We start from the raw sequence: 17,865 nt of genomic DNA on the forward strand, positions 1-17,865 counted from the left end.
ATCAGAATTTATTTTTCAGGCACTAAATTGCATAATAAAGGCCATGAAATCTTGCTCTCTCCTTCAGTCTATATGGAAGGGAGGGGTAGAAATGAACCAACAAAGTCATATCTTAATTCTTTAGTCATGAAGAACATCATGGGGCAATCAATAAATATCCATGGCCCTATTATATTGGCCAATGTCTTGGCATAACAAACAGCATAAAAAAGATTGTTGCGACATGTGTAAAGTCACATGGAAAATTATGAAAAAATATTATATTGCGAATAATGTGATCATTCCAGGCTCTGGTCTAATTTAAGTTCATAAAAACTTGAGGAAGTTGGTGATTCAGTGGAGCTTGGTTGGTTTTTATTTTATATTGCACTTGCAGGACAATAAAGAGGCGAGAAAAATAGGAAGTGGGCAAAGAAACCGATTGCACAAGCAATAACAACCGTAGTTTGTCAGCCTCAAGAGCAGACAGGGCTCCAAGGCAACGGTTACCCTTCTCTAAGTGCAGAGTAGGAGCGTCCTTTAGTCCGCGTTGACCAGAGGTTATCTTCAAGCAAAATTAGAGAAAACAAAAAATTAGCACATTTAATAATTTGCTAAAGGAACCTTGCATTCTTGCCATTACTTCACATGAAATCGAACTGGATTCATTCATGAATACTGCCAGTAAATCGGGTTCCACCTTAGTTATTTGTAAGTATTTTTTTTGTTTAATAATTTTTATTGGCATTTTTACATTAAGATAGACATTGTACAGGTGACAAATCATAGTGCACATCGAGGGTAGTGTGGTTGCATTACACATTGCTATAAATACCATGAATTGCATGGTTTAGGATTATACAAAAGTACAATAGTCAAAAACTCACCAACAACAGCTGAGGGTACATAAAGGAATGAGCTTGGGCGCAGGTGATGTCAATCAGTGGCAAAAATGCTACAGAGCAGGACTACTTACAACTGCGGGTAACAAACAGATCCTGCACTCGCTCGATGCGACAGAGTTAGTGGCGCATGGACTGCAACCAACAAGGGTGCAACCAGGGTTTCATATAATGGACCCTGCACAAAGGCAGGGCTCTCACCTCCGGTGGATAGATGTGTTCTGATAAGGGATAGCCCACAGCAAGCATTAAGCAGGTTGGTCTGCAATTTGCAAATCTTCATGGATCTTCTCCAGAAGTGCATCCCAGATATCGAAGATTGGGTGTTTGCCGAGACCTCTTATTTCCTCCCTATGCAGTGCTGCGCTCTTCGCCTGTATCCGGGTCACCATGGAAAGTGCGCATGCGGAAGAGGTAGGGAGGGTTTGCCTCTTTCCACCTACGGGTGATCAAACTATTTCCCATGATGAGGGCCATCTCCATAAAGTGGATAGCATGTCAGAGCCCAGTGGGAAAGAGGTCCAAAGTTGAAGAGTCCTCATACCGGGATTATTTGGAGGCGTCATCTGCATTAGAAGGTCAGGTAGGTCCACGGAACTCTGCTGCCGCCTGTAGTGCCCATTGTCGCTCCTGGATGACCTCTTGTAAATTCAGAGAGCAGGATATGCAAAGAGCTGCCAATGGTTTCAGTTTTGTGCATATCCTGGGGTTCCCACTGGTGGACGACATTTCCCTCAGTGCTCCAGTTCTAAGGTCAGTTCCTGCTAATCCACACATTTCTATCCAGCTCCATGCATCCATGGGGCCATTAAAGAAGTGTGCTTTGCCATCAGCTGCAACACGGAGATGGGCGGGGAAGAGGAGGGAGTACTGGATATTGAGCGCTCTCAGCTGGCACTTGATTTCAAGAAAGTATGTCATTTGAATTGGACCGCCAGCATGTAGTCTAGGAAGACCGTCACCTTGGCAATGTCAACTGCCAGATTGTTTTTTTTTGCAAGCCTTGCTCAGGATACCATTTCGGTCTATGTCATGGATTTGACATGCGACCAGTGGACAAAGTGGGGCGCCTGGCAGGGGTCTCCATGACTGGACTATGTGGTCCCATTCCACCAAGAAAAGGGTGACTTGTTTCGGCAGGGACAAAGCCTCAAATCCAAGTTAAAAGATCTGAATCTGCATCTCGGCCCACCACATTTTCAGAGAGGCCTACCAGCCACGGATCTTCTCCTGAAATGTATATTGACTGGACTGCATGCCTCTGTGTTTATGGTTGGATAATTGTCAGCGACTGTTCTGTTAAAGGGACCCAGTCGGATAATTTCCGATGAACGTCTCTATGTAGTGTGAGATCTGTAGAGGCAGCGTCTATGGTTATTTTTGAGTCTTTGGTTGCACTCAGCCAGTTTGTAATTGAGGAGTAATTATACACGGAGTGATCTCGGTCTTGCATTAGCGTTATACATTTTATGTATTCTCAGACTATGATCTACACTGTCAAGTCAGATTTACACAAAGTGATATCGTACTGTCCTTATGCCCAACTAATTGTGGGCAGGAAGCTGAAGGCTCACATGATCAAAGATACAAAAGTCGACGATCTAGAAGTAGTAATGAGAGGTTTTTCTGCATCTCTGCAGTGTTTGAAGCTAAAGCCTCCAGCATAAGAGATGATGCCATCAAGCGTCTTTTGAAGGAATTAAATCTCTGCATAAAGAGTGATATTCCCCACTACGTGAGCTTTTGGTTTGGATCAAACTGCTTGCTCATAGACTATGTACCTGTAGATTATTTAACATATTCATTCTGCATGGACTTTACAGTATTAACCTGTGCTAGTAGCAAGCAATCTGAACTATGTTGCTTTTATGTCATAGAATCTAGATAACAGTTTACAGCCTCAATCACTGCAATGGACAGAGGGAAGATTGAATACACACAACAAAAAACTTTACAAAGAATAAAAAAGCCTGACGAGCTGTGAACAAGGAAACAGTGGATTTAGGCCCAGATCTCTGTACTGGGGTGAATGTATAACATTGTTCTGCATTTTTTCCATCAATTGTGCTTTTTGTATTTGTCCCGCCGAGTGGGACGGGTATGCCCAGACATGGGTCCTGTGCTCTCCATGCCACTGGAGTCAAGCTATCCAGGCCAATAAGGTGTGAACCCCGAAACTGGTCCTAGGATGCTTGTTTCCAGTCCAGTGAGGACTTGGCCTGGCAGTTCGGTATGGACTGTTCCTATTGAGCACAGGGTCAAGACTAATTTGCATGTGGCTGGGCTCAAACTGGAATGGCAAAGTGAGCAAAAAACGATGGATTTAGGCCCAGATCTCTGTACTGGAGTGAATGTATGACATTGTTTTGCATTCTGTCAATCAACTGTTCTTTTTGCATATAATCTAGATCCAACAGTTTACAACCTTAATCACTGCAATAGACAAAGGGAAGATTGAATACACACAGCAAAAACTTTACAAAGAATAGAAAAGCCTAATGAGCGGAATCTGAATCTTGCTGAAGATAGAAAACACAAAGAGATGATGCACGGAGCGCTGAAACTTTTCCGACACTCGCCCCCAGTGACAAATCTGGGTTGAATCCATCATGGTTCTTTAGCTCACTTTTCCACCCAAGGTCAGACCCAGCCATATGCAAATCAGTCTTGACCCTGTGCCTCGTGGGAACAGTCCACCCCGAACTGCCAAGCCAGGTCTTCCCTGGACCGGAAACAAGCATCCGAGGACCGGTGTCAGGGTAAGACCCTTCATCAGCCATGCTAGCCTGAATCCAGTGGCAAAGTGAGCAAGGGACCCACGTCTGGACATACCCTGCCAACTTAGGGCGAACAAAGCAAACACAAGGAGATTATGGACAGAGCGCAGAAACTTTTCAGGCACTCACCTCCAGTCAAAGATTTGGGTTGTATCCATCATCATTCACTCACTTTGCCACCTCACGCCCTGACTAATTTGCCACAATATAAGTAAATGGCAATGAAACATGTTGGCCTTCTTGGAAAAGGTTAGCAACATGCAGTGCTTTTAACTTGAGTAAGCTCACTATTGTGAATAAAGAGGGCAACCTAACAGTGAGTCTTAATTCGATTTTAACTGCATGGAACACACTGTTCTCTTGCAAATCTTGGGGTTTATATTTTGGGACAGTTAATTCTGTCTTTCTGCTCCTTTTGTCTCTCTATTGGACACTATTTTTCTTTGTTTCTGTGAGTGGGCAACCAATGAGGATATATATGGCATACTGGCGAGAACCAGCTGGTAGCCTCCCCGGTGTTGCATACGTGAGGTGCCCTCTCACTCGTTCACTTATTTTCAGTAAGTGTTCTTCACTCACATACTGTGAGGTAGGATATGCATAGTTGGGCGGATTGACAGACAACAGTTCTTCTTTTAAAACAATTGATTTGAGAGTTCTGGGACTGCAGTACATTGGACAGGGTGCCAGAGAGTGGGTGGAGATAAGTAGCCCCACGTCAGAAGCAGGTCCCAAGAGTGAACATTTTATAAACTCTTACAGCCAGGCCTGGAGTGTATTGATCACACAAAGTCTGCAAGGAGGTTAGTACAGTCGCCGTTACTCCATACTAATTACATGACGGATAGTGCTTCCTTTCTAAGTTTTTGTAGGTTTCAGTCCAACTTCTACCCAACTGCATCCACTCTACCGTAGAAAATCTCAAACTGGTAGTTGTATGTATCCCTCCGTAAAGAGCAAGTAGATCAGCGTAGTGACTAGGGTCATTGGTGTGTCTGCGCTTATCAAAAGGGTGAAGGTTGGTGGCAGTACTGCACATGCCCTAGTATAGGTACAATGCCTGTCATGTATATCCTACAAACGGTAGGGTTGAAATTTAGCCTGGGCACAATCTGGCTGTCAATGTGCCTGCAGAGTGGAAGAGATTGGATTTGCAGGAGGGGTGTATTTCAAACAGCCTAATCCAGAATGTATGGGGCGAAGCAGAATTGGTAAAGTTTGGGGCTGGAGTGATAAAGATTTCTCTACTGTGATGGATGGTTGGCACCCAATGATGCATACATCTTTGAAGACCGTACTTCGGTCTGTCCACCCTGGGGGGAGGGAGGCCTGCCTGGGAGGAGGTGGGGAGGTCCCACATCAACAACTTGTGGGTGATACTTCAAGTTGTCTTTGGCAGATCCAAATGGCTACAGACCTGCAGATGTAGTACTGTTCGCACAAGATTGTTCAGTCAGTGTTTCTTTGAAGGGGGTAGGAGGCATTACACCCATATTTCGGGCGGTTACTCACTATCCCCACCAGAGGGGGAGCTACAGCACAAACACACTTACCCAAAATTGCGAGTCCACACTCCGGTTCGCAGTCTGGAGCAGAGCTGAACTTCAGCCCAAAGGACGTTGCGCGCCTGCCTCTATATATCCCAAAATATATTCCCGAGTGGGATATGACTTCATCCTCACTACTTACAACAGTATCATATGTAACTAACATATTATCAAGTATTCTTGCAAGTGGGCAGTAACTATCAGACATCAGCCGCGGCAGCTTCATTGGGGCCTAGAGGCCACAACTCTCCCACCTTTTGCACCTCCTGAACAGTGTCTGTCAGGCTGAGGAAAAGTCAGCCTGACGGACACTGTTCATTTTCAGGTCAGGGAGCCAGAAGTTAAACATGTGCTACATGCACAGGCTCCTGGCTGCCTGAACTGAACTTTGCTGGGCTGAAAAAGCCACAGCCCCTGTGGGCATGACCTCCTCAGCTCAGCAAAGGACCTTGAGGCCCTCCCCCTCATGACGAGGGGAAGTGTCACTCATTGCCTCGCACCTGGGTACTTCAGTTTTAAGCCCTGAAGCGCCCAGGGTCGAGTGTGAAACAGTGACACTTCATCATAGAGTGGGGTGGGGTCAGCAGTCTCACTGACCCCATCCCACTCTGTGATGATGTTGGGACTGCTTCCTTCCCTCATTGGCTGACCTTGGGTCAGCCAATAAGGGATGGCAAAAGTCCAAGCCTCCTGGGACCTCCGAGGCAGAGCTGCAGGTAAGTGTGTGTGTGTATTTTTTTAAATTAATGTTTAATGACTGCGTGCGTGTATGAATGTATGTATGAATGTTTGGTAATGACTGTTGTGAATCTATGCGTTTGTGTGTGTGCGTGTGAATGCATGGCTGTGAGTGTGTATGTGTGAGTGCGTGTCCAGTCCGCCCCCCCTCCCTCCTAAACGTATCGGCCGCCACTGTCAGACATCAACATACCAGAAGCCTGATTCGGAGGGAGGTCAGCTTTATAATGTGTGAACACCTCTTCTTCTTCAATGTTGAGTTCCCCCAGGGTCTTACTAGCCAGCTCTACAGTGTACTTAAACTCCAGTTTCTGTAATATTTTTTCTCTTTTCCCACCTCTGTAATGTCCTGGCATAGAACCAATCAGATGTTATTGCAGCACCCTGTTATCACTTGCATGGACTTCCTCAAAATTACTTGTAAGTCTTATCTTTGTTTTTATAGTCCTGACATGTTGCAGTATCTGCTTATGAACTTGGTTGATGGTACTACGTACGTACAGCAAACCGCATGGGCATCTAAGGATACACACAGCATAATCTGTTCTGCAATGAAACGTTACTAAGATTTTCATAGGCTTCTTAACCAATGAGGAGAAAAACTCAATTCTATTGATGCCATATTGGCAGGCTTTGCATTTCTTACACATGATGAAACACCAACCCCTCTCTACCCAATTGGATCTTGCAGCCATCCCTGAACTGGACCTCACTAGATCATCCTTCATGGATCCAGTCCTTCTGTATGTCTTCCCAGGTCTACTGGGTACCATTCGGACAATTACAGGGTCATTCCTATTCAGATGCTGGTGTTGACACATTATTCTCCTTAATGAACTCTCTTTCTTGCAGCATGTGGTGATAAAATAGTGTAATATGCCATAATTCTGTTCTTTTGCTTCCTTTCAAACAACAAAAATATAGAGTGTTCCAATTGACCCTGGGAGCTTTTTTGCCCCTTGGGCCTATTCACTCCCAACTGAGTCAGATTCCCACAGGAGTTTGGGCTCTGATTGGCTACCAGCAACGTGAGAAAACTGTTGCTGGCAGCCATTACAGGACTTGGAAACTTAGTCCCCTGTCCCGAAGTGTAAAAAGAAAATATATAAGGAGGCTGGGTAGGGATAACCTTACGCTCGGAGGCACTATGGGGATGGCGTATATCCCACCCCCCTTCCACCACCCGAAATCAATTTCTGCCGTGATCCCACTGGACTCCTGCAGAATTGGGGCAACATTTTTTTTTTAAATGGTGACCTGACATTAACTTTACTTGTGGAGGAGGGCATGGGTGGGCCCCTTTACTCAAGCCCAATTTATGGAGCCCGTATGTGGTCAAATGAGGATGGTGACACGCACCCATCTCCCCAAGCCATTCTAGGTCCCGGAGAGCCCATCCCCGGGGCAGTTTATCTACAAACATTTTTTTAAAGGGTGGGTGCGGTGTAGCCCCTATCTTGGGCCTATAAAGGCCCCGGTGACCCCATCCCCCAGGGTCAACTTGTTAGAAAAAAAGGGGAGGTGTGCCACATGTCCCCCTTATAGAGCAATTGTGCGTCCCGGGGCCCCAATACCCCATGACCAAAACTAATCATAAACAGAGGGGGGGCACCTTTCCCGACCCTTAAAAGGCCCCAAGGGCCCCATCTCCTAGGGCCGGCTCAGTTACTGTATTCCAGGGAGCCCAGCCGTGGGACATAGTGTGGGCAGGGAAACATGTGTTTGTTCCCACCTGGGGGAGTATATTTAAATCTCCTGCCAAATAGGAGCAAACATACAAGTCTGGTCCCACCCAGAGGGAGATTTCAACATACTTCACCTACTGGGAGCAGACTTCGGTTAATTTTCCCTCCTTGCACTCAACAGAACTCATATTGCTTCTACCTGGAGGCAGCATTCATAAGTAGCGGTTCCCTCTGGGCCGGAGCAATTCCAGGACCTGCATTATGCAGGGAGCCAGCTAGGAACGCTGGGGGCACCCTCTGTGGCAACCAACTGAAGGTTTGTGGGTGCCCAGGTGGGGCACAGGGGAACTCACCTTTGACCCAGGGGGTTGGGGTCCCGGGGCCCAAGAAGGCTCGGGGAGGGGGGCTGCATACCCCCTTCCCTTAATACATTTCAGACCCAGGGATTGGGGTTCCGGGGACCTAATAAGGCTTGGGGGAGAGGGGGGGCTGCATGACCCCTCCCTTTTTAATTATATGTGGTCCCCGGGGCTGAATGCGGCTTTGGGGGTGCTGCATGTCCCCACTCCATGTGTAATCACATTTTACCCCAGGGGATGGGGCCCATAAGGCCTAATAAGGCTCAGGGTGGTGGCTGTGTTTGAGATATCATCAGTGATGAAATAAAGGATGTCATAGAACAGGTCATGAGTGATGTAATATGTGGATCTTTGTTTAATGTCCTGGAAATAATATGTAACAACTCCCAGTTTTGGTTGAGTCCACTTGTGTAGTACCATCTTACTTTAGTATGTGTGTGGGGGGGGGTGGGACCTTAAATACCTTATTTTGAGCCAATAGGAAGTCTCTAGTACTTCGGGCACTACTCTTTCTCTCCAAGCATGAATAATACCCAAGCACCTTGTGTGTATATAGGACAAAAGCAGTGCATGCCAGGGGTGCAAGTTATATTTTGCTCTGCTAACTATAACTTGTGAATTTCTGTCTTTTTATTTAGTTCAAAGCGTTGTGTTGGCACTGACATATTCACCTAATTATAACGTCACTTCAACCTTTGTTTTTTTCAGTGAATATACGTGCTGTTCAGTAAACGTGCGGTATAGAATATTTGCCACGTAAACGATGGTAGTCAGATGGTAGGAACATCTTTAGAGTAGGCTTACCTAACCAAACACAGTGTTTAAACAGCTTATGTATATTTACAAAGCAAACATTTGAAACAATGGAAAGAGGTGGGACGTGGTGTGTTTGTTTAAGAGTCTGCTCTTTTAAATTGTATATATTTTCTGATTCACTTAGTTTCCAATGATAATTTATATTCCAAATCATTTTAGAGCTGTCGAATAGGGGTGCACTTGAAGACGTTTTAAAAACGGAGGTAAGAAAAAGTAGTTTTAGAAAGGACATATAATTGCCACTAAACTTTGTTTGATGCAGCAAATCCCATATAGAGTTTAAAATGTAGCTGTATTCTAGAAAAAACACAATCTGGAAAGTAAAAGCTTATTTCTAAGTTTACGCACGGGGGTTTCCTCTGGAACAAAATATGCATTGGTGGATAAAATCTCAAGGATACGACGAAAATGTGGGTCATGTGATGAAGGGATTAAAGATATTTAACATAGTTTGCTCCATGTTAAACTATGTAAAAGGTATTGTTTTCCCAAAATATATTTAAACTCTAGCTGTAAAGTAGCGTTTGAGGTAATCTGCTTACCGGGCCAATTAAACTATATTTTTTTTAATCTGATGTCTCTATATTTTATTGTTAATTGGCTATTTTTAACTTTGGATACTGGATTGAAATATATGTTTTGTTTGATTTTATTTAAACGTTATTCAGACAGAAATTCCCTTTGGGTAAAATAGCAACAGTACATAAGTACTCACAAGCATACAGACAACAATTTACACCAAAGCAATGTAGATAAATAGGATGCAACCTCTCTGTGTGAAAACACTCTCAAAACATTTCAAATTATAAAAACAATTTATTAAAGAAACATCACATTAGATAAAAACAGAAGTTTGGGAAACATATAAGGACGGTGTAATAATCAATAAAAACATTTTGTAGCAATGGTGGCATGCCTGCGCTTTAGATGAATATGTTTAAAATGAAAGTGCGCCATACTGCGATTGCTACAATAGGTAATTGTAGATGCGTTAACATTTGATGTGTGCACTGATGGCTGGTGGTGTGTGTTCCTGTAGAAATTGTGCACTGATGGCTGGTGGGGTGTGTGCCTAGTGGAAGTGTGCACTGCCGGCTGGTGGTGTGTATGCCTGGTGGAAGCGTGCACTGACGGCTGGTGGTGGTGTGTGCTTGGTGAAAGCATGCACTGACGGCTGGTGGTGTGTGCTTGGTGAAAGCATGCACTGATGGCTGGTGGTGTTTGTGCCCGGTGAAAGTGTGTACGGACGACTGAGGGTGTCTGTGTCTGGTGAAAGTGTGCACTGAAGGTGTGGTTGTGTGTGTGATTGTGTGTGGGGTTGTGTGTATGGTTGTGTGTGTGGTGTTGTGTGTGTGGTGTTGTGTGTGTGTGTTTGGTGTTGTGTGTGTGTGTTTGGTGTTGTGTGTGTGTGGTGTCTGTGTAGTTGTGTGTGGTTGTGTGTGTGTGTGGTTGTCGTGTGGGTGGTTGTGAGGGTGGTTGTGAGGGTGGATGTGCGGGTGGATGTGCGGGTGGATGTTCGGGTGGATGTGCGGGTTGGCGTGCGGGTGGGCGTGTGTGGTTGTGTGTGTGTGTAGTCGTGTGTGTGTGTAGTCGTGTGTGTGTGTAGTTGTGTGTGTGTGTAGTTGTGTGTGTGTGTGGTTGTGTGTGTGTGTAGTTGTGTGTGTGTGTAGTTGTGTGTGTGTGTAGTTGTGTGTGTAGTTGTGCGTGTGGTTGTGTGTGTGTGGTTGTGTGTGGGACAGTAATACTAAAAGCATCTCAAAATAAAGGAACACAAACCGAGTCTGTGGAAAGAGAAAGCACGTTGTAAGTCAAACGTGCAGCAGCAAAGCATTGAAACCTTTTCAATTCAGATGGGTTGTTTCAGTGTTTTGCCCTAAAATAGATGGGATTTTAGTTTCAGTGCATGCACATTTTAGAGAAGTGAACGGGAGGCTTGCCCCGTGACGAAACAGCGGTGGCATCAGCAGCTGCCTTTCGATCAGGTTTGTTTGCAATATACAGGACTGCTGCAATAGTAATACAACGCAAGCAGTGTGGCAGACACTGGCGTGGTTAGTTCATGAAAAACCCAGCTACGCGGTGGAGGCTGTAAATAGGCAGGTTCATCGTGAGTGAAGGGAGGGAAAGCCTCGCAGTCCATTTGGCTCTGCTGAAGCTACTCGGTGCCTGGGGCGGTGACCGTTCCGGGTTAGATTGGGTTCAGGTCAGGAGGCCTAGCGATGCGATAAGGGTGACAGCCTCCTGTACTCAACTCTTCCAAGATGTGCTAGATTTGATTAAGACTCCACCAGGGCAAGGAGAGATGGAGAAGAGAGAGATAGTGAGGCTGGGAGTCGATTTGTTGGGAGGCAGAGTCCAGGGCACAACGCATGCCTTAACAAGGGATGCGTTGTACAAACATGAGGTACAGATGCGTTTACAATACAGTACTGACAGGTTTAGAGTCCGTGTTCATAAACCAAATTGCAAATTTCGAGCACAAGTAAACTGACGTGGATAAGATCTGGGATGCACCATGAATGGCAGGAAAAGGTTAGCCTACAAACGTTTATAGTCACCTAACACACTGGTTGCGGTTGAATAAGACTTAAGATGGGCGGCTTTTACCTCTATTTATGCGAGCCCTTTCTAAGTGAGTATAGGCGAGAGATGTGCATAATGTAAGGATTGCTACAAAACACCCCCAAATGACAATGCAGCATTTTTTTTTATTTAACAAAGGTCCCTGCAAGGGAACGCGAAACTCGTTTCATGTTACTGGTGTGTCCCCTGTCTGAGCCAGATAACAGCAGAACCGGGCCTGCCTTACCGCCACGGGCAGATCTTTGAATGACGCCACCCTCGTTATCTCTCAAATGCAGACAAAAGGGAGGGAGAACAGCCAATCTTACCGATGAAAGAAAGGGCATACTAGCCTACGAGGAACGTGGCATCTGGGAGACAATGGCACAGGAAGTAGCGCCCATAAGAAGCATCTCTGGACATCGTCATTACCTCTGAAGTAAAACGACATTTTACTGCAGTCTGCTGCACTGTATGCCTCACTTTATCTAGGAATAACTGTTCCTCTTTTTGCAAACTTTGTTATTAGTGCATTTATGCCTTACTTGCCAATAGACGTCTTGACGACAGATGCGCCAGAGCGGGCTGCAATGGGAGGGCGAGGAAGCGCTGAGGGAAGAGGCAGGAGGGAACACGTAAAGCAGGGGGGGGTGCAGGGGAGATGAGGCAGAGGTGAGGGGGAAATAACGTGGCAGTGATTCTTCCGGAGGGAGGTGGACACCTAAGCAGTGATGGGGTAGAGGGGTTCGGTCAATAGTTTGGGTTTGTGGCAGTTGCACGTGAGAATTAGAACATCAAAGCGAGCTGAAAAAAGAGCTGCGTTGCAAGGAGCATAATGTAATGATAAATAAGGCGGATGGCAAATGGTGATCACTTTTGCGGCCGTTTTTGATGTTCTCAATGGCCGCGCGGCTCACTAAGAACATCAAAGGGGCCACGAAAGTGCCCCCAAAGGCTGCAGGCTGACAAATGGTGCGCGCCTGGCGCACATACACTGTACCTTCGAGCATTTTCAAAAGCCCCTTACTTAATATCTTGCCAAAGCATCGCTTATGCAATGGCTTAGGCGAGACCTAAAAAACAATGGTCCTAGACCAATATCTCAACAGTTAAGAGTAATACTGATTCTTTCCTTAGTGTCTAGACATTCGAGAGCATACAGAAATTTAGCTTGGGCTTACAAAAACCATTCGTTGATAAGAAATATAAGATGTGCAACAACCAATATTTAAAAAGTAACAATATACGTTTATTGCGTTTATACAAAATTCAATTTGAAAAACTGATAGATTCAGAAAGAGAAAAGGGGTTGCTCCCACAGGGGAACGTGCAGAAAAAGTGATCAAGAGAGTAAAGAGTTGAAAAAGGGGAAGAAATCCCAAAACAGTTCAGGGGGCATATATTTACAAAACTCTGCGCAGGACTGATAATAGATAAACACACTTCTAAACCTGGCCAGGCATAAAATATATACACTTGGTTCATGTAATACTCAAAGAAAGGGAGAAATCTCCTTGGATTGGGGATGGTACAGCAGCGGGGGCAATTAGTCCAGGTTAAATGGCAAATGGCGTCAACGTTTCCATCCGACTTGACGGCACAGAGGGAATATTTTGACCTCCACCACACAGATCTTCCTCAGGACAGGTAATAGGATGGGGGCAACGCTACAAAATGGAGGATTCAATTAATGTAAAATAATAAACCTCCAATATTCAAGGATAACATAACCACCATGTATATCTTACCCACCACAGCAATTGGGGGGTATCGTTCAAGCCCAGTTTAATACCTAAAAGTAAGGCGAAAGGAGGTGCACATCAGGAAAAGAACCATATAGGTACCAATTTAGAAAAAAAGGGGGATTTAAAAAAGACACTCACCCGCTTATAGTTGCGGTGTGATAAACGAGAATTCCATCAGGATGTATGGCATGTTGGCTGTGAATTGAATGGTGGTACCCAAAATTAGAACCAGGGAATACCATTCAGAGCGGTTATAAATCAAGTCAGGGTCGGACAACTTACCCGCTTAAAGGAGTGATCAGATGCAGAATTGAATTAAGCATGTCAGAGGGGGACTGAGAAATCAGTGCGGGCCAAAGCGGAATTAATTAGCTACAAGTAAAGGACAAACCTTGCTAAAGGTTTATCTTGAAGTAGAATAGAACTAAAAGTAATCAAGAGTGTAAGGTTCACAATACTTTGGGGGGCGGCATCAGCTCCCTTCCTTCATCGCCCTGAAAGCCAAGGCCCGCGGTAGAGTAATCAAGGTTTTCGAACGCAGTGACGTGCCACCCGCGTATTGACATTAGACCTCACAGTGGCGAAATACGAACATAAAGAAGGGACTACGTTGCGAGTCCCTCATACGCCGTGTCTAAGATTTTGGGACTACCTGCGTGGCCAATGTTGAAATGAGCTGGCAAATGATCAGAACTCGTGATAGATATTAATGGTCACAAGTATCTGGCATGAATGCCTATTGCTCCTGCAATTTATAATTAACATACAGTGTGTAATTTGCATACATTAAAAAAAGTATGCACAACATAGATGACACAATATCTATGACAACAATGGAAAATGTGTATTGACATGGATGTAACCAGCTCCTTGGACTTTTTTTGGGTTACCCCGTTGACTCTAATGGTCGCTCCTAGAGACAGGTCGCCTAGAGGTGGCATCGTAAGGCAGCTGCAGAAAGTGACCTTAACATACAACTTTTCCGGTTACAATGCACCAAACAAAGTGTCAGATGTTTGCAGTAAAACTGAAGCTACTTCCCATTAATAGAGGCAGAGAGACAATATCACTACGTCGCCCCAAAAGCACCAGAAGTAGAGCTGGGAGAGGGTTGCGCTGATGTGCCATTTCATTAAACCCGATTACACTAAATGTTCTGTTAACTATTTGCAAATAGTTCATAGTCTTCTAGAAAGAGGCCTTATTGCAGGTGGGACCAGGGTGCCTAATGTAGGAGCATGAGAGGTGGATCCATGACAGAATTTTACTTTATTAATTCGAGATAAATTTACATAGATTGTATCTAAGGGGAATCATTTACATAGGCAGGGGTTGTTTTGAAACTGTGGTATGGCTCTAGTCTAGACCTTGTGAACCCATGATGGACACTGGCGATACAATTTAAAGGCCCAGTTGTTCTTAAATGTCACTGTTTGAGGGCCTTGGACATCTCTGCTGTGATTTAGAACTTTAAATGGAGTCTGCATTTTCTATGAACGCATATCTGTAGGGTCAGATGATCCAGTCAACAAGAGTACTTAGTCAAAATATTTATAGTATCCTAAAATAGGCCTATGTGGGTTTATTATTTGAATGGACATTTACTTCTTCATGTATTCCATTAATCCTATACGTCTGACTTTAGAGAGAAGCTGAACATTCCTGCACTCTCAAGCGCAAGCCTAGAAGATTCAGGTTGTAAATGTGGAGCTTAAAAGCGAAGTCGATCTGACAAGAGTGCAGAATGCTTTTTTAGCTTCCTAGGACTTCCATCGAATTTCAACTCCAGCAAGCCAGCAAAAAGAGGATCCAAAGAACCATGTTGCAAGACAGCTACGGATTGGCGCAAGGAAGAATTTCCTGTGGAAAGGTTCTGGTCTTGAAGAGTCTAGTTGTTTTCTGCTTTTAATAAATACTGGACCTGATCTATCTTTACATTTCATTGGTATAACAAGCTGTCAAGAGCAGGTCTTTTAGACAACAGCAGTAGAGTTTTCTTGGTGGGGAGGAGGGGCCTACTATCTCCACAGGAAGGAAAAACTTGTAAAACTTTCTAAAAGGTCCAGGCCAAGCAGCGATGTGAAGAGCAAATAGAAGTTGAAGTAAACCTGTCGAAGTCAGAGATTCTATGAATTCAGAGAGCAAGCAATCGAATAAGCACAATTCATACAAAAATAGTATCTACTCCGGGCCAATCAAACCAAAATGTGTCATGCAGATATTCAGATTCCGATCGGGCAGCAGTCACTTTTCAGCTTCAGGAATCACAAGCAAGTGCTCGGCTCAATGCTATCTTTTTATGGCAATGTCCCTTTAACCTAACTTTGTAAGACTGAAGCAGACATCTCTCAAAATATGGTAAACGATCACAGACAGATTTAGCCATGTCGGAGTCAAGTCAATCTGACTTTGTCAAAAGAGATCAATAGTGCCCCTGAGTTTGCCAAAGAATAGTAACAAGTAAACCATGGTAGTACATCACAAGGTGTCAAACTACATATGGGGGAGGATGCGGGTGGGTTAACCATGCTACTATAAGATTGGTCAATCCGTATTGATCAATCAAAGAGTACTGTAATGTTTCCAATACTATGCCTTCAGCAGAAGTCTATGTGGCTTTATTTCCTGTTGTCTAGAACTGCCCAGATGCTTTACTGTGCATGTTTAACCACACCTACCACATCAACCTACCAAGCTTGTACCCATGGACCCAATAATAATGATCATAATTTGGCAGACATATCAGCAAGCGCCGCCCATTGCGATATTAGCAGAGCTGTAGAAACACTTACCTGAGCGGGGATAATGTAATCTGCCACATCCCAGATCCGAACTCCCAGTTCGGAAGTATTGGTCACCGCTATGCCTTTCACCTTCGTAGTCACAGAGCTGACCACAGAATCAAACTCCTGGTAACCCTTTTCCCACACAAAGACCCACCTGCAAAACAAACAAAATACAAGTAAGTCCTCTCCTTGAAAAGCTAGAGGACATCCCCATGTGACCAGGACAACTGTCATCATCAACAGGGCAGCTTCTTTAACTACAAGTAAGCATTTCATTGAGCATCAACATGCCAACTTTCAGCGGCTTCAAAGAACTTTAAGAAACTAAGTTCACACAAATTTCTAGACCAATAACAAGTGAGACAGTGGCAGAGAGCACAAATATACATTAAATTATATATAGATCCATATATGTGTGTATATATATATATATATATATATATATATATATATATATATATATATATAGCCACGCTGTAGTTATAGTTAGGATTTCCAAAGATGGGAATTCCTCTATTTGCCCCTTAATAACTTTGAACCCGTATGATAAATCTCTGTCAAACGTTCCAGACCTATTGCCCCCGTTAATTGACAGAGCATGGAAAGTTTTGCAACGTCTGGTCAAGGGGTGCTAAGAAAAAAGAGGGAATCCTACAACCGCTTTTGACCCCAGTGCATTTTACATAGACTGTATTGGACATAGAAGTGAAACAGCTGATCAGAATGTTTCACAGCAATATACATAAGACTATGTAAATGATCCTTTTTGCAATTGCAAGTGATGCTATGAAGTTAAAATGGACATATAAACTTAGTGAGATCTGTATTGCACGATACAACTAAAAGTAGCAAGGATGTCCCAATTTCTTTTTTTAAAACTAGACTGCATATGTAAAGTTTGAGATTTACTACATGACAACTGAAAGACCCATTTATGGTCCTATGCTAATAGAAACCTATAAACAAATACGGGGAAAATAGAATATATCTTAATCTAAGTAAGTTTTCTTTGCATGCGCTCTGACTCACAAAATAAAACTGTGCCCAACAAGCAAAACAAAGTTCAGTCATGTTGAGTGCAGTGTCATACAGTAGTGAGAGTCGTACAGTGTAGTGTCCTACAATGGGGTGCCATTATTTGTGAAGACACAATGCATGGTAGATTGGAGTGTTATTGTTAGTGTTGTCTGATTAGAGACCTGAAAAGAATGCGTGAGCTACAAATAATAATTTGGAGGTGTTGGATGAAATGTAAACTAAAGCTATAGCTATAACTTTAGATAGTTTATTCATCAAGTACAATTATCACCATAACTCCCACCAATGTGTTTCAACTAGAAAGGTCTTGCTCAAGGTAATGGGAGTTCATTGTCACTTTCCACTTTATATACCAGCTCCCATTCTAGCCCATTATGAGAGTTGTAGTTTACACAACTTTAAAATCAATTGTCAATATTTTTCTCTTATTTCCCCTTTGATCCCTGATTAATCCCAGTCTATTACAGTATCATACACTTTCAGCTAAAGTATATTGTGGAGCCAGGGGCGCAACTAGGTCTTAATTTCGGGGGGGGGCTAACATGGCAGATGAAGGGGCGTGGCTAATGTAAATCAATGGGGCGGAGCTAAAATGGCAAACAATCAGGATTGGTTAATGCTCAGGTCAAGCTGAGAAAAAAATGTGGCGAATTCTGCATTTGAAACTGGACAACAATTAAAGCACACATTTTTGTTAGTTTGATGCATTGCCCCCCAAAACCCATACTCACCCTGAATCGTAAAATTACCCCTGGCACACCAAAACACATACCCACGCTGAACCCTAAAATTAACCCCCTCACACCCTAAAACCCATACCCGCCCTGAAATCTATAATTACCCCTGGCACCCCAAAACCCATACCCATCCTATCCCTAAAATTATCCCTCCCCGGCACCCCAAAACCCATACCCACCCCACACCCTAAAAT

At 44.0% G+C, this 17,865-nt stretch overlaps 1 protein-coding gene across 3 annotated transcripts in view; it reads right to left on the bottom strand.

Moving 5' to 3' along the window:
* P2RX4 (purinergic receptor P2X 4) overlaps positions 1 to 17,865 on the bottom strand; it is a 245,170-nt gene that overhangs the window by 145,497 nt on the left and 81,808 nt on the right. For all 3 annotated transcript variants that reach the window (XM_086943006.1, XM_086943005.1, XM_086943007.1), the window contains exon 2: positions 15,903 to 16,050. In XM_086943006.1, the coding sequence (XP_086799132.1) occupies positions 15,903 to 16,050 (148 nt within the window). The remainder of the gene's footprint in view (positions 1 to 15,902; positions 16,051 to 17,865) is intronic.

This window comes from Lissotriton vulgaris, chromosome 11 (genome assembly GCF_964263255.1).
Source record: "Lissotriton vulgaris chromosome 11, aLisVul1.2, whole genome shotgun sequence".
In the NCBI taxonomy this organism is placed as follows: Eukaryota; Metazoa; Chordata; class Amphibia; order Caudata; family Salamandridae; genus Lissotriton; species Lissotriton vulgaris.